The 20,120-nt window shown below is 39.6% G+C and overlaps 1 protein-coding gene across 2 annotated transcripts; it reads left to right on the forward strand.

Moving 5' to 3' along the window:
* Positions 1-5,982: 5,982 nt before the first annotated feature.
* Positions 5,983-9,669, forward strand: LOC148034816 (uncharacterized). 2 transcript variants are annotated; one of them, XM_087679791.1, is made up of 2 exons: positions 5,983-6,949; positions 7,831-9,669. In XM_087679791.1, the coding sequence occupies exons 1-2, from the start codon at positions 6,899-6,901 to the stop codon at positions 9,592-9,594; spliced, it is 1,815 nt and encodes a 604-aa protein (XP_087535917.1). In that variant the 5' UTR covers positions 5,983-6,898; the 3' UTR covers positions 9,595-9,669. The 2 variants fall into 2 exon arrangements, with proteins under 2 accessions (XP_087535917.1, XP_087535918.1); XM_087679792.1 differs by lacking the exon at positions 5,983-6,949 and adding an exon at positions 7,030-7,052.
* The last annotated feature ends 10,451 nt before the right edge of the window (positions 9,670-20,120 follow it).

The raw sequence follows: 20,120 nt of genomic DNA on the forward strand, positions 1-20,120 counted from the left end.
AGAAGTTGTAGAAAATGGCATTGGCTCTTCTATTTTCCCCCCATCATATGAAAGAGAGCATATCTTAACTCTTGACCAACTTGGTGAAAAAAAGAGCAAGTCTTTACTCCCAATAAAATTTGGTGAGAAAGCACCACTAACAAGGCAAAATTTTACTTTACACACCTTGAAAATACAACTAGAAGTTATTAGGCTCTTATGTATCCCTATACAATTGGTGGGAATTAAAGTTAATGGCAATGATAGTATAACCACTTAGTTTCTCAAGAAATTTCCATGGGCAATGCACTATCACCTATTGAATAAAGGTTATCATTCCATAGCCAAACCTTTTTTGGAGATGGATGTATGTCATAAAAATATTTGCAAGCTCATGAAGTTTAGTCCTCCTTAAATGGTCAAATGCATGGGATAGTAACCTAGTGCATAAATTCCTTGAAGTGATGCAAGCATTTCAAATATGGTTGCTTGAGTTTCCACATGTATGCCATAATGTTATTAGTAGTCCTAGCTATTTCATTGGTTTTCTTCATTATGATATAAGATCCTTCCCCCCACATGAGGTGTTGCAGAAGACCAATCGAGTCCTTAGTTGTATCTAGTCCATAAGATTAAAAAAATACCTATCTTTTTTCCCTTAAGGGGGGACGTTTCTCCAGTTGAGTCTATATTCATATCTAATCCATAAGATAAAAAAGATATCCATCCATTTTCCTTTAAAGGGGGAGGTGTAATGTGTAAGGTACCTATGATGGATGATTGTTGAAGTCTGGTGTAAACAATCCTATGTAACCACCTATGCTCTAATATAAGGAGGTGCCTAAACATAGAGAAAGCATGTTGATTCTTGGTCTATTCTCACTCCCTTTCTCCTATAGCATATTACAATATCTTAGTATGGTCAATGATTTATTGTGTTTTTTATTCTAAGAATAGAAAACTACAACTATCATACATGTGTGTGTGTGTGTGTGTGAGAGAGAGAGAGAGAGAGAGAGAGAGAGAGAGAGAGAGAGAGAGAGAGAGAGAGAGAGAGAGAGAGAGAGAGAGAGAGAGAGAGAGAGAGAGAGAGAGAGAGAGAGAATCTACATTAGCAAGCTAATAAATTCCCCTTTTTGGTCTAGTTTGGGTGTTTGAAACTCATAAATGTATTTACTAATGATCAATTTATTAAAACAAGAAAAAAAGAATAAGACAAACTAGAAACCAAGAAAATCACTTCTCAACTCAATGATTGAAGAGTGTGGATGAAGCCAACTCCAAGAATGGGTTTCTCTATCTTTGTGTGTGTGTGTGTGTGTGTGTGTGTGTGTGTGTGTGTGTGTGTGTGTGTGTGTGTGTGTGTGTGTGTGTGTGTGTGTGTGTGTGTGTGTGTGTGTGTGTGTGTGTGTGTGTGTGTGTGTGTGTGTGTGTGTGTGTGTGTGTGTGTGTGTGCAAATCTATATCCCACCCCCCTCTCTCTCTCTCTCTACGAGGAGCACCATGATAGAGAGTATGGAAGCTAAAAAACTTAATTGTTGTTGTTCTAAGCAACACAGTTTAATTAGCATCACTCAAATTATGTATGTTAGTTGACAAGCATCACTAGAATGGTTGCTCAAGTGAGAAACACTTTGTGGACTTGTATGGAATGGTAGTTTTATAATAGCATTTTTTGTTGCTTAAATGATGATGAATCTTAAAATGTTTATCCTTTCACATTAGCAGTGGTCTAAGTCACTTAAATAGCACCCATAATTGTTTTCTGCAAAATTTGGGCGTCGCAACATGTTCTATGCCTTTATAATGTTTCTAACTTACATCCTTGGAGTAGGAGTGGAGCAAGAGAAGAGATAGTAAAGAGATTAGACATTGAGCATTCCAAGTGAGAGATAGGTGAGCAATTGACAGAATAGATAGTCCATCAAGTTCTCAATGTTGAGCTTGTGTGCCTCAATATCCAAAAGGTGAGGGAGGCATGGGGATACAATTCTTGACTTAAAAAAATTCAAGACCCACTAAATGGCTTAATTGGATGCATGAGCATCAAGCTTGGGCCAAGATACTTGAGAATCTCATTGTTGGTAAGGCTAAGTTCTAGATAGAAGGACCATGTCTTATTTTGAGGCATTAAGGTCAAAGACCATTGACTCTAAAATTACATATTCTTTAGTTAAAGCATGGCAATCAATAATCTCCAAATGTTAGTGGAAAGGGGTGTTGGAAAATAGGGGTGATTGTTCTCTAAGTAAGGTTATAGGGACCTCTTTAGCTACCTTAGGGTTTGCACCTCCAAAAACATAAGTAGAGGCTAAATGCTATGTCATCTGGACTTATGATCTCTAAGTAAGGCTATAGTGACCTCTTTAGCTACCTTAGGGTTTGCACCTCCAAAAACATAAGTAGAGGCTAAATGTTATGTCATGCGGACTTATGATATGCAAATGTTTGAACTCTTTGAGTTTAAGCGATTGTCTCCACTATGTCTTTTTGCTTAGGGGGATCACTCATGAATATATGTGTGTATCACATGGGTTCAAAATAAGGGAATTTTAAAACACTACATTTGTACATTTTTTACATAAGAAGGGTATCATATAAAGGCATTATTCACAGATTGAATAGAAAAGGGTTGTGTTTTATTCAGAAAAAATTTACAAATAAAGGTATCTATTGTTGAAATGCATGGATCTAGAGCATGGCTATGGCGGATAGAACACAAAGACAATGTTCATGATAACATAGATTAGATAGACCAACTGTTACTCAAGTGAATTAGATTCCAAGATGGAAGCTTGGACTCATAAACACAATCTTGAGCCTGACACTGACTATGACTAAAAGGATAAAGTACAGTTGTATTCCATCCTTGAATGATAAGAATGTACATCACTTTATAGGCTCATGATGGTTCCCTTTTTCTCCATTGTGCATATGGGATTTAGGACATCTCTTTCTAGAGCATACATCATTTGTCATTTCTCAATAGGCCTTGAACGCAGGTGATATAGAGGATATTTATTTAGTAACCCCCCTTAAGGTCTTTTTGGCAAGACTGCATAAAAGTATCCTTCATTTCTTTTGGGATTGCAAGAAATTAGAGTCTTTTAGAGAAAACACAAGAAATGGTTTATTTAGGTTGATCTATTGCTACATAGTTCAAGAATACGATTTTTGATGATGAAGGAAACCTTCAAGATCAGTCTAAATCCATTCGGAGCGTGACTAGAATGATCCTAGATAGTGGCTAGAATAATGTATTGTTTGAGGAGACCACTTTAGTCTCTCCCTAGTAGAGTAGGCAAGTTTTGTGAATAAGGAGAGTGTAGCTTTAGTAGGTAAACCTAGGGCAAAATGACATATATATATAAGGGTTTCTAAAATGAGTTGTAAAAAATGTGAGGCTAAGATCTTGCATATCATGTCACATCTTTTTAAGATGATGTACATGCTTCAATTGATGCACATAGAAATTATTTAAAAGAAGACTTTGATGGAGTGGATCCCTCATAGTTCCATAAGTGAGACAATGCTCTATGAATAATGGATCATGTGCTACAAGTTATACAAGCCTTTCAATTTTACATACATTTGGCACCACAAAAGGGAGAAGGCCTTTACTTCAAAGTCTAAAAGGTTACTTGTTTTAAATAAAAAGAACAACATGAATGTGGATTCTCTATATCTTTGTCCCAATTTCTCTATAAGAAACTTGGACCTAAGAGAAAGGTATCTCCTCCCACTTTCATTCCCTAGTTTTCTTTTTTTTTTTCCCTTTGCCCCCTCAACAACCACATCTCATAGCTTAGATCACTCTCGACATAACACACACTTTTAAACAAAAAACAAACAACCGCACACAATCGACTTGGGTTGTAAAGGAATCTACTTTTTACTTGCTATAGTTTTATCAATTGATAAACAAATCTTATATATAAGATATTTTCCTTGCAAGTAAAAAGGTGTTGAGGGCATTTACACATAACCTTATAAATTAAAGAGATTGAAACAACTTGTGTCATGTCAATGATGATGATGGTTGTAAATAAAGTTGAGCCAACACACTCCACTAGAGAGAGAGAGAGAGAGAGAGAGAGAGAGAGAGAGAGAGAGAGAGAGAGAGAGAGAGAGAGAGAGAGAGAGAGAGAGAGAGAGAGAGAGAGAAAATTCAAGCTTGACACTAATCATGGCCTCTTAATGAAATCTAATTAGATCTCAAAATTTAGCCATTAATATAAGTCTTGATTTGACATTGCTTTTTGCTTATTATGTTATTGCCATACGTGGTGGTGCCTCATAAATTGCTTACTATGAGTAGTGATGAAGGTGCCATGGGTGGCATGATGACATAATTTAACATATTTATGATCAAAAAGAGTTTTGCTTATGTGCTACCATTTCCAACTTTAAACAACAACTTAACATAAATGATGAGGTGGGGGTAATGGACTACAAGAAGAGTGTAAAAGGGGTAATTGTTTTCCCTTGCAAGGTTTCCTATACTTTAATAGCACTAATATCTAACTATGAATCTATGTTATGAGGAAACTAGGGGCAAGAACCACCTAGTTTCATATGACATTAACCTTTCTTACAGTAGTATTTTTTGCCTTTGTGTGCATTTTTGAACCTCAATGTTTACAAGATAGGGAGCACACCTTCTAAAAGCCCTCTTCAATTACTGCATGCCAAGGCAAGGCCAAGCCAACAAAAGAAAAAGAGATTTGTGAATATGAAAAACGACACTTAATAATAAATAATTGCTAGCAAAGCACACAAGAATGTGTGGCATCATAGCTCAAGAAATTTTGGAGGGGAGAAAACACACGCGAAGTCAGAGCATTAACACTTTCTACATGTTCAACTCATTCTGTTTTGTCAATTGCATGTGTTCATTATGCATGTTTGAGTGGAAAGGAAAACCTTAATGCATGTGCTCAAGAGAACCAAAATGAGTTGAGTTGAACAAAAAATGCTTTACGTTATCAAGTCGTTTTCCAGGATACAAAACATATGCATTATGAGTTTAAAAAGTCTACTACATGCACAAAGTATCCTCCATTTTGTTGGATCATTTTTGAAAAATGCAGTAGAAAATAGAATACATTATAGATAACATCTCTATGAAGATGAATTCAACCTTACAAGCATTTTCATGACTAGCATTCGTTCAACACTAACACACGAGAATGGCCATACAACGCAAATGGTTCCCTAGTATAATATGTGGTGGTGGCCCATGAAAATATAATATATTATTATGTAATGGTATTTTCAAAGTTGAAAGGATATGATAGGCTAAACCAAAACATTTCACGAACTCCAACCTTGCAAATCGGGATGTGATTAGAAGTGGAGCCCTTTCAATTTCCAAAGGAAATGAAAACCTATCAATTAGTGGTTAGAAATGTTATTATTGAGAAACTATACAAATCTTTAAACTGGTAAATCAAGCAATTTGGACATATGATGTATAAATTTACACCATCTCAAAAATTCGTTTTCAAGCTGAGATTGTTCTATGTTTTAAGTCTAATAGAAAATTCTCTAAGCTATGATAAGTTGAGAAACCACTTTCTCGAACAATGCTACCAACCTAATTTTGCAGTTTGGACATATAATGTATAAATTTACAGTATCTCAAAAATTTGTTTACAAGGCTGAAATTGTTCTAGGTTTAATTCTAATAGAAAAGTCTCTAAGCTATGATAAGCGGAGACACCATTTTCTCGAACAATGCTACCACCGTAATTTTGCGAATTAGTAGCACACATGACCAAGAAATGTGACCACATAAGACATGGATTTATGGGTTGTGTTCCTGTCCTCGAAGGTAGTTACACACCATCTTAATCACTATACTTTTCAAGTACACGCGTCAATTGTGAAAGGGCCACTCCCCCCCCCCTCTCTCTCTGTGTCTGGATTGTTCCCACCATGTAAAAAACGCTCTTCTTCTTCTCCTCGTGTCTTTCTCCACACACACACACACACACACACACACACACACACACACACTAGGATTGCAACAGTTTGCCTGCAGACCACAACAAAATGTCAAGCTTTAACAGTTTTGTGGGAACCTGCACTGCTGATAAGCTTTAATTTTGCAACTAATCTCCTGGTCATCCTTCCCTTTTCTAAAGTTCTAAGGTTCTAGTGTCTTGCAAGGGACAGAAAGCAGCAGAGTCCAGAGGTTGTTCAGAGTTGAAGTCAGGGAGGAGAGAGAGAGAGAGAGAGAGAGAGGATTGGGACATAGATATTTTTATTGAATTTACAGTTGCTTCTTTGAATTTATAATCGCTTTTGTGCGCTGCTTCAAAAACCTGATGCTTCAATTATAAGCCTCCCAAATTCCCAAGAAGCTTTTCCATGTTTGCAGTTTGCTTGCTTTCCCTCTGTTGCAGTTTGTCTGTTGTTGTGAGATGTATAATTTTGAGCATCAGGGATCCTACCAGATCTCTTGTTAGAGCTACAAAATTGTGTGTATCGGGAATAAAGCTGTAAAATTAGGCTGTTGGGTCTGGCTCTCTCCCCCCCTCCCCCCGCCCCCTCTCTCTGTCTGTGCTCTGCTCTGTCTGGGGGGCCCTTGCTTCTAACAACTCTTTCCTGCTGATCTGTTTCCCTCTCTCTTTCTCTGCAAGTATCTGGTCTCTTTGCTCTTTCTCCTTCTCTCCTTCTGCTTCTGCTTGCACCATAGCTTTCCTGATTTCCCCCCCTCTCCTTGTTTCTCTCTTCCCTCTCCCCTTTTTCCAAAGTGCTTTTGTCATCTACCCATTCCTCGCCCTCTCCTTTTCGTACCTGCTCTCTCCAGAAGATCTTTTCCATCCTTGGCAGCAGGGCGAGCGAGAGAGAGAGAGAGAGAGAGAGAGAGAGAGAGAGAGAGAGAGAGAGAGAGAGAGAGGTGAATGCCAGCGCCATGCCTTCCCTGGCCCTGCTGCAACGCCAGTTATGGGTGAGCAGCAGAAAGGTGGGTTCTTCATGTTTTATTAATCCTCTGATCTTTCACTGCATTCTGTGTTAACATCCACATCGCATGCATATTGTGCTCATTTCCGGGTTACTGTCGCTAAGTAATTTAACGTTGTGCCCTGCCTAAACGCTGAATGTGTTTGGTGCTTGAGCCTGTAGGATACCAATTCCCCTGTTTTAGCACTTCTACTTTAAATCACCAGTACCGATGCTACTTTGATTAACATGTGTTTTCATCATTCATGCCCGTAGGATACCAATTACCCTGTTTTAGCACTTTTAACTTAAGCTGCCATTGCCACTTCTACTTGATTTTCATTCTTGCAGGATGCCGTCGTAGCACTCTTATCTGAAGCTATCTTCAATCATGGATGCTTTGATTTCGATGCTTCTTGGAAGTGTCTTTTAGCTAACCTTAGGCTAATCATTACCATTGCTGGGTGAAGTGACATTAGGCGCTTCAGATTACACCATTGTCAGAATGAGAAGATAGTTGTTAATGCTTTTACTTGCGTTGCCTCTGTTTAGATCGCTAGGCATTATCTTTCAGTGGTGTTCTCTTCTGGTCTCTCTGCTATGCTTCTAGTTTGTTCTTAGCTTCCTGTGCTAATCCTGTCAGTAGGCCTAGCAGACCATGGTAATTATGCAAGTAGACGACTTGCTCAATTTTAGGTTGTGAATAGCATGCAGTTACTTCAAGTAAACCATGATTAGGGGATTGCTTCTGTTATAGCAATCAAGTACCAAAGCGTTTGCTTTCCTTGACTGTGCTGACTTACAATGCTTTGCCGGGGTCGTTCTTGCAATTTTCAGCTTTAATTTTACAGTTAGCTTGATCCTAATAACTTCTCTAAATCAAACAGTGTGTGTTTACCACAGCTTGCAGAGAAGCATCTGGGCCATGCCAGGCAGCTTATGTCTAGCCAGGAGCCGGCGGACATCCACTCCGCCATCAGCCTTCTTGACACTGTGCTCAAGCTGTTCCCACAGTGGGAGAAGGCGATCGAGCTGAAGGCGCGGGCGCTTCTTTACCTGAGACGCTTCAAGGATGTGGCCAATCTGCTGCAGGATTTCATCCCAAGCTTGAAGGCCCAGTCCAGCATCCTTCTGGACAACCCTGTTGAGAAGGAGAAAGTTAAACTCCTGGCCAGCTATTCAGCATTGGGGAGGACCAAGAAAGCATCCCTCTTCCATTGTTTCTCTTTGTTCCCTCTGAAGACAAAGCTCTGGGTGAGCTTCTCAAAGAAGGGGGAAAAAGACCAGTGGAGGTACATTGTCCTGGGGCAAGCCTGTTGTCATTTGGGTATGATGGAGGATGCCATGATTCTACTTTCCAATGGGAAGCGAGCTGCATCTGCTGAATGCAGGAAGCAGAGCAATTGCTTGCAGGAGGATAGCTTTGTCCTGGACACTATGCTGGGATCAGACACTGATCTTGTGAGCCACCTTCTTGGTAACATCAAGCTACTCCTGAGGAGACGAACAGCTGCACTAGCTGCCCTTGATGCTGGGCTATACACTGAAGCAGCAAGACATTTTTCCAAGATCATAGATGGGAGACGGGGTACTCCTCAAGGTTTCATTGCAGAATGCTACATGCACAGGGCCATTGCCTACCAAGCAGCTAATAGGATTGTTGATGCAATTGCAGATTGTAACAGAACCTTGGCATTGAGTCCATTCTGTGTGGAAGCCCTCAGCACAAGGGCTACCCTATTTGAGATAATCGGGTGCTTTTCGGACTGTTTGCAAGACCTGGAGAACTTAAAAGTTCTGTATGAAACTGTGTTTCGTAACTACAACATGCAGGGGCCCAGGTGGATCCAGCATTCTCAGAGCACCCATGATACTGACTTTCAGGGCTGCATTGATTATATTTGTAGCAGACTGACAACTATAGGGGAGAGAGTGAATGCCCAATTTTATAACACAGTCGATTTTCACAGAATCCTTGGCATCTCCAGGAGCTGCTCTAGAGTAGAAGTAGAGAGAGCATACTTACTGCTCTCACTGAAGCACAGACCTGATAAGGCTGCACATTTTGTGGATCGATGTGAATTTGTTGATGAACGGGATATTGAGGTTGTCAAGGACGAGGCTCGTTCCCTAGGCTCGAAGTTGTTCGGACTGATCCAGAGGGCTTACACCTGTGTAATGGGTCAGATTTTGGAGGAGGAGATGAGGAGAGAGAGGAACTTGAGGCTTGGAGAGTTTGCACTAGAGAGTGGTGGGTCTTTACCACTGTACTGGGTTAATTCGATACCTTCAGTGCATGAAAAAACTGGGCTAACCTATGATGTCGTGGGTTCTCAAAGCTGCTACAATAAAGGCAGTGTGCACTTTAGTGATGATGATGCATGGCTTGAATCACATGGAATTGAGGATGGAGTATCCTCTTCTGGTGGAGCAAAACCAGGACATGTACAGCAAAACCGTGCAGAGCTGGATGTGTTCCCAGCTCTTGAATCATTAAGTAACGTGGGGCATCTTGTGGAAGCCAACCTCTTTCCACAGACCACAACATGCAGAGAACTAGCCAGTGTTGGCTCATTGCTCTCTCAGGGTCTCACTTCAGAGGCTTGGATGGGCTCAAATGAATGGACACATCAGGCTCATTCTGCCCATCCCTTATCTGTGACATGACCTTGCACGTCTGTATTGTGAATTTCTACCATTATATACTCACCTTCAAATGTATTACTCTTTGATTGTGGCCAATTTAATACTTCATATTGAACCTTGATACCCAAAGGTGTTTGTGATTGCAGAGGGTTGTCCTGCTTTTGAATGACCCTGTCATTTTTACGAGAGACCAGAAAAAATAACCTGGGTCCTGCACAGGAACACGTTTGAGGGCTTCTCTGCCCTTTTGGACAATGTTGGAAAATTGGTTTAAACACAAGTTAATGCTCTTTGTTTTTTTTGTGTTTTGGGGGGGGCGGGGGGCGGAGGGAGGGGGTGGTTCACTCCCGCATGGTGCTGTGATGTCGTTCTCATGTGCCTCTGCATTGTCCATTTTGGGTTTTAGTTGGTTTCTCAGAATCCACATTTTTGTGGGAACTTGAGCAACTCCTTGGTTTCTAAAAGATGAAGTGACTTGTTTGGTTTGGTTATTATGTAAGCAGCTTGTTTGCTTCTGTCACCTCAATGCATTTTGTAATCATTGGAGGTTGCACTTGATATTGATGTGATCTGTATTTGGGATCCATCCTCTGCTTCTGTTTGGTGCTGTGATATTTCTTTCATGTGCCTCTGCATTGTCCATTTTGGCATCTAGTGGGTTTCTCAGTGTGCACATCTTTGTGGGAACTGTGATTGAGTCCTTGCTTTCTAAAAGATGAAGTGACATGTTTGGTTTTGGTTATTATGTAAGCAATTTGTTTGCTTGTCAACATAATGCATATTGTAATCATTGGAGGTTGCACTTGATACTGATGTGATCTGTAATTGGCATCCATCCTCTTGCCTTGTAGGTGACCACACTGAAAGATTAATTTGTTAGGTGACTCACTTCTAGTTGATAGGAGGAGCTTCTTGACAAAGACATGCACTTTCTTTGGTGCCACAAGGTATCCTTACGGTCTGATGATTAACTAACTTTTGACTGTGACATGTACTTAGTCCTAAAAAGTTGTAATATGCACCTTTTCTGGGTCCTATTCAATGGGCCTTTCATTGAATGATACCAACGTGCCTTTGTAAGCTTGAACAAAATGATGCCATCATAATATACATCTTCAGCTTGTTTGTTATATGGGCCCATTATAGACTCCTTGATTCCTATCGTAAAATTGAATGCAATAAATGTTGTATTGATTATAAAGATATTTATTCTCATCTCTCAAGAAAAGGAGAAAACTTGTACAATCTTTGATTTGGACAATTTTCAGGCCCATTTTGACCCATGAATAAAGGTATTAGATGCTTAACCACATGTTTGCGAGCTTAGTAGCATAGTTTTCACACATAAGGCCTACTATTCACGGGAGATGTGATAGTGTGTGATTCACCTAGATGTGCTTTGTAATGTTTAAGGGGTAAGGTGTCTTGAATGTACAAGCTGTTAAGTTGGTTGTGGCAATGTTGCTTCACCCTTAAAAATTGGTTGGGAGATGTTGGGAAAGGCTTGTGACAAGAGGTTAGTCCTTGGCCTTGTGGCCAAGGTCATTAGCAAGAAGTGTATGCATGGTCCTAGTGGAAAGCATGCCCTCTAAACAAATATGTGGTTTTCAACTTGGCCTGTTGACCAAGCTCAACATGTTTTGCCTTAGAGCTAAGGTCCATTACGAAAGAGGGCATGCAAAGCCCAATTATCAAGGTGTGTATGCTTGGTCCTAGGGCAACACTTGTTCATAGAGCAAAGCTTAGTCCTAGAGAGGACATGCTATGCCCTAAAGCCAAGCTCACTTTTTATATTAAGGAGGACAAGCTTAGCCCGTGTCCCAATCTTATTATCATAGATTGTATGCATGGTTTTAGGTCCAAGTTGAAATGTAGAGAGAACATGGTTAGACATGTTGGGCTTGAGGGCCAAGTTCTATCCTAGGGCCCTCAGGTCAATGTTATTATTGAAGAGGGCATGCTTAGCTTGTTGGGCCAAGTAGTTTGTTAGCTTCTATCGTCTCAATGCATTTTGTAATCATTGGAGGTTGCACTTGATATTGATGTGATGTGTAATTGGCATCCATCCTCTCCTTCTATGTGGTATTGTGATTTGCTTCTCATGTGCCTTTGCATTGTCTATTTTTACCTTTAGCTGGTTTCTTAGTGTGTACATCTTTGTGGCAACTATGATCAAGTCCTTGCTTTCGAAAGGATGAAGTGACATGTTTGGTTTGGTTATTAAGTAAGCAATTTGTTTGCTTGTCAACTTAATGCATTTTGTAATAATTGGAGGTTGCACTTGGTACTAATGTGATCTGTAATTGGCATCCATCCCCTTGCCTTGTAGGTGACCACACTAAAAGACTGATTTGTTAGGTGACTCACTTCTAGTTGATAGCAGGAGCTTCTTGACAAAGACATGCACTTTCTTTGGTGCCACAAGGTATCCTTATGGTCTGTGAAGATTAACAACTTTTGATTGTGACATGTACTTAGTCCTAAAAAGTTGTAATATGCACATTTTCTTGGTCCTATTCAATGGGACTTTCTTTAAATGATACTAATGTGCCTTTGTAAGCTTGAACAAAATAATGCCATCATGATATACATCTTCGACTTGTTTGTTATAGGCGCTCGTTATAGACACCTTGATTCCTATCGTAAAACTGAATGCAATAAATGTTGTATTGATTATAAAGATGTTTATTCTCTTCTCTCAAGAAAAGGAGGAAACTTGTACAAACTTCGATTTGGTAATTTTGAGGCCCATTTTGACCCATGAATAAAGGAATTAGATGCTCAATCACAAATTTGCAACCTTAGTAGCATAGTTGTCACACATAAGGCCAACTATTCATGGGAGACATGATAGTGTGTGATTCACCAAGGGGTAAGGTGTCTGGAGTGCATGAGCTGTTAACTTGATTGTGGCAACGCTGCTTCACCCTTAAAAATTGGTAGGGAGATGTATGCATTTGGTAATCGTTCAAGGTTGCACTTGATATTAATGTGATTTGTAATTGGGATCCATCCTTTGCTTTCGTGTGGTGCTGTGATTTTCTTCTCATATTCCTTTCCATTGTCCATTTTGGCCTTTAGTGGGTTTCTCAATGTGCACATCTTTGTGGGAATTGTGATCAAGTCCTTGCCTTCTAAAAGATGAAGTGACATGTTTGGTTTGGTTATTATATAAGCAATTTGTTTGCTTGTCAACTTAATGCATTTTGTAATCATTGGAGGTTGTACATGATACTGATGTGATCTGTAATTGGCATCCATCCTCTTGCCTTGTAGGTGACCACATTGAAAGATTAATTTGTTAGGTGACTCACTTCTAGTTGATAGTAGGAGCTTCTTGACAAAGACATGCACTTTCTTTGGTGCCACAAGGTATCCTTATGGTTTGTGAAGATTAACAAACTTTTGATTGTGACATGTACTTAGTCCTAAAAAGTTGTAATGTGCACATTTTCTTGGTCCTATTCAATGGGCCTTTCTTTAAATGATACTAATGTGCCTTTGTAAGCTTGAACAAAATAATGCCATCATGATATACATCTTCGACTTGTTTGTTATATGCGCTCGGTATAGACTCCTTGATTCCTATCGTAAAACTGAATGCAATAAATGTTGTATTGATTATAAAGACGTTTATTCTCCTCTCTCAAGAAAAGGAGGAAACTTGTACAAACTTTGATTTGGTTAATTTTGAGGCCCATTTTGACTCATGAATAAAGGATTTAGATGCTCAATCACAAATTTGCAACCTTAGTAGCATAGTTGTCACACATAAGGCCAACTATTCATGGGAGATGTGATAGTGTGTGATTCACCAAGGGATAAGGTGTTTGGAATGCATGAGCTGTTAACTTGATTGTGGCAACGCTGCTTCAACCTTAAAAATTGGTAGGGAGATGTATGCATTTGGTAATCGTTCAAGGTTGCACTTGATATTAATGTGATTTGTAATTGGGATCCATCCTTTGCTTTCGTGTGGTGCTGTGATTTTCTTCTCATATTCCTTTCCATTGTCGATTTTGGCCTTTAGTGGGTTTCTCAGTGTGCACATCTTTGTGGGAATTGTGATCAAGTCCTTGCCTTCTAAAAGATGAAGTGACATGTTTGGTTTGGTTATTATGTAAGCAATTTGTTTGCTTGTCAACTTAATGCATTTTGTAATCATTGGAGGTTGTACTTGATACTAATGTGATGTGTAATTGGCATCCATCCTCTTGCCTTGTAGGTGACCACATTGAAAGATTAATTTGTTAGGTGACTCACTTCTAGTTGATAGTAGGAGGTTCTTGACAAAGACATGCACTTTCTTTGGTGCCACAACGTATCCTTACAATCTGATGATTAACAAACTTTTGAATATGACATGTAGTTAGTCCTAAAAAGTTGTAATATGCACATTTTCTTGGTCCTATTCAATGGGCCTTTCATAGAATGATACTTAAGTGCCTTTGTAAGCTTGAACAGAATAATACCATCATAATATACATCTTCAACTTGTTTGTTATATGGGCCCATTATAGACTCCTTGATTCCTATCGTAAAATTGAATGCAATAAATGTTGTATTGATTATAAAGATGTTTATTCTCATCTCTCAAGAAAAGGAGAAAACTTGTACAATCTTTGATTTGGACAATTTTGAGGCCCATTTTGACCCATGAATAAAGGTATTAGATGCTCAACCACATGTTTGCAAGCTTAGTAGCATAGTTTTCACACATAAGGCCTACTATTCATGGGAGATGTGATAGTGTGTGATTCACCTAGATGTGCTTTGTAATGTTTAAGGGGTAAGGTGTCTTGAATGTATGAGCTGCTAACCGGGTTGTGGCAATGCTGGTTCACCCTTAAAAATTGGTTGGGAGATGTTGGGAAAGGTTTGTGACAAGAGGTTAGTCCTTGGGCTTATGGCCAAGCTCATTAGCAAGAAGTGTATGCATGGTCCTAGTGGAAAGCATGCCCTCTAAACAAATATGTGGCTTTCAACTTGGCCTGTTGACCAAGCTCAACATGTTTTGCCTTAGAGCTAAGGTCCATTACGAAAGAGGGCATGCAAAGCCCAATTATCAACGTGTGCATGCTTGGTCTTAGGGCAACACTTGTTCATAGAGCAAAGCTTAGTCCTAGAGAGGACATGCTATGCCCTAAAGCCAAGCTCACTTTTTATATTAAGGAGGACAAGCTTAGCCCTTGTCCCAATCTTATTATCATAGATTGTATGCATGGTTTTTAGGTCCAAGTTGAAATGTAGAGAGAACATGGTTAGACATGTTGGGCTTGAGGGCCAAGTTCTATCCTAGGGCCCTCAGGTCAATGTTATTATTGAAGAGGGCATGTTTAGCTTGTTGGGCCAAGTAGTTTGCTTGCTTCAGATGCCTCAATGCATTTTGTAATCATTGGAGGTTGCACTTGATATTGATGTGATGTGTAATTGGCATCCATCCTCTCCTTCTATGTGGTATTGTGATTTGCTTCTCATGTGCCTTTGCATTGTCTATTTTTACCTTTAGCAGGCTTCTTAGTGTGTACATCTTTGCGGCAACTATGATCGAGTCCTTGCTTTCGAAAGGATGAAGTGACATGTTTGGTTCGCTTATTATGTAAGCAATTTGTTTGCTTGTCAACTTAATGCATTTTGTAATAATTGGAGGTTGCACTTGGTACTAATGTGATCTGTAATTGGCATCCATCCCCTTGCCTTGTAGGTGACCACACTAAAAGACTGATTTGTTAGGTGACTCACTTCTAGTTGATAGCAGGAGCTTCTTGACAAAGACATGCACTTTCTTTGGTGCCACAAGGTATCCTTATGGTCTATGAAGATTAACAACTTTTGATTGTGACATGTACTTAGTCCTAAAAAGTTGTAATATGCACATTTTCTTGGTCCTATTCAATGGCACTTTCTTTAAATGATACTAATGTGCCTTTGTAAGCTTGAACAAAATAATGCCATCATGATATACATCTTCGACTTGTTTGTTATAGGCGCTCGTTAGAGACTCCTTGATTCCTATCGTAAAACTGAATGCAATAAATGTTGTATTGATTATAAAGATGTTTATTCTCTTCTCTCAAGAAAAGGAGGAAACTTGTACAAACTTCGATTTGGTTAATTTTGAGGCCCATTTTGACCCATGAATAAAGGAATTAGATGCTCAATCACAAATTTGCAACCTTAGTAGCATAGTTGTCACACATAAGGCCAACTATTCATGGGAGACATGATAGTGTGTGATTCACCAAGGGGTAAGGTGTCTGGAGTGCATGAGCTGTTAACTTGATTGTGGCAACGCTGCTTCACCCTTAAAAATTGGTAGGGAGATGTATGCATTTGGTAATCGTTCAAGGTTGCACTTGATATTAATGTGATTTGTAATTGGGATCCATCCTTTGCTTTCGTGTGGTGCTGTGATTTTCTTCTCATATTCCTTTCCATTGTCCATTTTGGCCTTTAGTGGGTTTCTCAATGTGCACATCTTTGTGGGAACTGTGATCAAGTCCTTGCCTTCTAAAAGATGAAGTGACATGTTTGGTTTGGTTATTATATAAGCAATTTGTTTGCTTGTCAACTTAATGCATTTTGTAATCATTGGAGGTTGTACATGATACTGATGTGATCTGTAATTGGCATCCATCCTCTTGCCTTGTAGGTGACCACATTGAAAGATTAATTTGTTAGGTGACTCACTTCTAGTTGATAGTAGGAGCTTCTTGACAAAGACATGCATTTTCTTTGGTGCCACAAGGTATCCTTATGGTTTGTGAAGATTAACAAACTTTTGATTGTGACATGTACTTAGTCCTAAAAAGTTGTAATATGCACATTTTCTTGGTCCTATTCAATGGGCCTTTCTTTAAATGATACTAATGTGCCTTTGTAAGCTTGAACAAAATAATGCCATCATAATATACATCTTCGACTTGTTTGTTATATGTGCTCGTTAAAGACTCCTTGATTCCTATTGTAAAACTGAATGCAATAAATGTTGTATTGATTATAAAGATGTTTATTCTCCTCTCTCAAGAAAAGGAGGAAACTTGTACAAAATTTGATTTGGTTAATTTTGAGGCCCTTTTTGACCCATGAATAAAGGATTTAGATGCTCAATCACAAATTTGCAACCTTAGTAGCATAGCTGTCACACATAAGGCCAACTATTCATGGGAGACGTGATAGTGTGTGATTCACCAAGAAGTAAGGTGTCTGGAATGCATGAGCTGTTAACTTGATTGTGGCAACGCTGCTTCACCCTTAAAAATTGGTAGGGAGATGTATGCATTTGGTAATCATTCAAGGTTGCACTTGATATTAATGTGATTTGTAATTGGGATCCATCCTTTGCTTTCTTGTGGTGCTGTGATTTTCTTCTCATATTCCTCTCCATTGTCCATTTTGGCCTTTAGTGGGTTTCTTAGTGTGCACATCTTTGTGGGAATTGTGATCAAGTCCTTGCCTTCTAAAAGATGAAGTGACATGTTTGGTTTGGTTATTATGTAAGCAATTTGTTTGCTTGTCAACTTAATGCATTTTGTAATCATTGGAGGTTGTACTTGATACTGATGTGATCTGTAATTGGCATCCATCCTCTTGCCTTGTAGGTGACCACATTGAAAGATTAATTTGTTAGGTGACTCACTTCTAGTTGATAGTAGGAGCTTCTTGACAAAGACATGCACTTTCTTTGGTGCCACAAGGTATCCTTATGGTTTGTGAAGATTAACAAACTTTTGATTGTGACATGTACTTAGTCCTAAAAAGTTGTAATATTCACATTTTCTTGGTCCTATTCAATGGGCCTTTCTTTAAATGATACTAATGTGCCTTTGTAAGCTTGAAAAAAATAATGCCATCATAATATACATCTTCGACTTGTTTGTTATATGTGCTCGTTATAGGCTCCTTGATTCCTATTGTAAAACTGAATGCAATAAATGTTGTATTGATTATAAAGATGTTTATTCTCCTCTCTCAAGAAAAGGAGGAAACTTGTACAAACTTTGATTTGGTTAATTTTGAGGCCCATTTTGACCCATGAATAAAGGATTTAGATGCTCAATCACAAATTTGCAACCTTAGTAGCATAGTTGTCACACATAAGGCCAACTATTCATGGGAGACGTGATAGTGTGTGATTCACCAATAAGTAAGGTGTCTGGAATGCATGAGCTATTAACTTGATTGTGGCAACGCTGCTTCATCCTTAAAAATTGGTAGGGAGATGTATGCATTTGGTAATCGTTCAAGGTTGCACTTGATATTAATGTGATTTGTAATTGGGATCCATCCTTTGCTTTCTTGTGGTGCTGTGATTTTCTTCTCATATTCCTCTCCATTGTCCATTTTGGCCTTAAGTGGGTTTCTCAGTGTGCACATCTTTGTGGGAATTGTGATCAAGTCCTTGCCTTCTAAAAGATGAAGTGACATGTTTGGTTTGGTTAGTCAACTTAATGCTTTTTGTAATCATTGGAGGTTGTACATGATACTGATGTGATCTGTAATTGGCATCCATCCTCTTGCCTTATAGGTGACCACATTGAAAGATTAATTTGTTAGGTGACTCACTTCTAGTTGATAGTAGGAGATTCTTGACAAAGACATGCACTTTCTTTGGTGCCACAAGCTTATAGTCTGATGATTAACAAACTTTTGAATATGACATGTAGTTAGTCCTAAAAAGTTGTAATATGCACCTTTTCTTGGTCCTATTCAATGGGCCTTTCATAGAATGATCGTTAAGTGCCTTTGTAAGCTTGAACAAAATAATACCATGATAATATACATCTTCAGCTTGTTTGTTATATGGGCCCATTATAGACTCCTTGATTCCTATCATAAAATTGAATACAATAAATGTTGCATTGATTATAAAGATGTTTATTCTCATCTCTCAAGAAAACAAGAAAACTTGTACAAACTTTGAATTGGTGAAATTTGAGGCCCATTTTGACCCATAAATAAAGATATTAAATGCTCAATCACACATTTGTAAGCTTAATAGTATAATTGTCACACATAAGGCCAACTATTCATGGGAGATGTGATAGTGTGTGACTCCCCAAAATGGAACATGGGCTCCCTGCCAATCGCATCGCAAGTGCTGCCCCACCCCCACATGTACTCTCGCGCTAGCCCCTGCTTGCTCCCTTGTGCTTGCCCTACTTGCTCCTACCCATAGCCCGCCTTTTCTCACCCCACCTGCTCCTGCATGCCCTGCCCGCTCCACCTGCTTCTGCTCCTGCCCTACTGCGTGCTCCTACTTCTACCCGCCCACCTGCCCCCGCCTGCTCCTGCTCTACGTGATCCTATCTGCCCCACCTACTCCAGTCTGATGATTGCACACATGAGGTATTGGAAGGTAGCAGAGTGACGTGGAAGAAGGGGAGGGTAATGATTGGAGGGAAGATTCGATGACGAAAAGGGGGGGGAGTTTACAATGATGGCGGCGGTGGGTTGGGCAGCGGCAGTAGCCCGGCTACAACGACAGCTTGGCGACCTTCACGGTGGCGGCGTTCTTCACGGCAGGCGGCGGCAAATCATCCTCTTTCTCTCCCTTTTGATCGTCTCCTTTGCCCATGCTTAAGGGTGGTTTTATAGTGCTAAGGGGGAGGAGAGGTAGCCACATACGTGGCTGGTGCATGCCTCCCCCCTCATGCATCCCACACACCACACTTCCTCTCTCCACTTAACTCACCCCTCCACACACTCCCTCTCCCCCTGCCATGCATCGGCTGAGGGGAGGGGTAATTATTAAAAAAATTTGCACTAAAGTTATCCATTAACCCTTTTTCCATTTACGTAAGGGGTGTTTTCACGAGGCTTTGCGGTCTTCGTGCCCCGGTCTTATTTTGCACGACGCGGATGGGGATTATTATCATGCGCACGGGGTAAACTCTTAGCCACCGTCATTAATAGACATGGGAGATGACTTTGCGTAGCTTTTGCGTGGGCGTAAAGATATTTAATATTTCAAGCGAAAATATTACAGTAAGTCTCGAAGGCTGTCTGTCTCCTCTAGTATTGATGGTATAGATTGGGTAGTACCTTCCAAGTGGCGGATTGGCTCAGGCACTCCATCCATTGCATGCCCACAAACTCTTCTAATTGGCTGTAAAGGGTGCACTCCTCCTTGGGATGAGACGCCACCTCCCTGGATAGAAAATTTGCCATCCACACCCAATCTTTTTGTATATGGTATTCAATTAGCTTGCGAGTACAATGCATGATTGATATTAACTTTTCTTACTATTTTGCTGAAAATCCAAGATCGTCTGATCAATGATCTCAGATTGAAACTTGCCAAAGCATCATACGTGTTCTATAGACAATTGATGTTTCCATCTAATTGCCAACTTACATTGAGAGCAAGGACATGGGACACGCTGATTAAGATACGCCTCACGATCTTGAACATTAAGACCTTCATCGTTTTCCATTTTGTCTACATTATGACAAACAATTTGTTTTTGTTATCATTCTTTTTTTCTTTCTTAAATTGTTTGAGAAGGGATTTTTCCTCTTATAACTCAGCAAAAATTAATGTATGT

Source organism: Lygodium microphyllum, chromosome 6 (genome assembly GCF_053477565.2).
Source record: "Lygodium microphyllum isolate KBCC chromosome 6, Lygodium_microphyllum_v1.1.10, whole genome shotgun sequence".
In the NCBI taxonomy this organism is placed as follows: domain Eukaryota; kingdom Viridiplantae; phylum Streptophyta; class Polypodiopsida; order Schizaeales; family Lygodiaceae; genus Lygodium; species Lygodium microphyllum.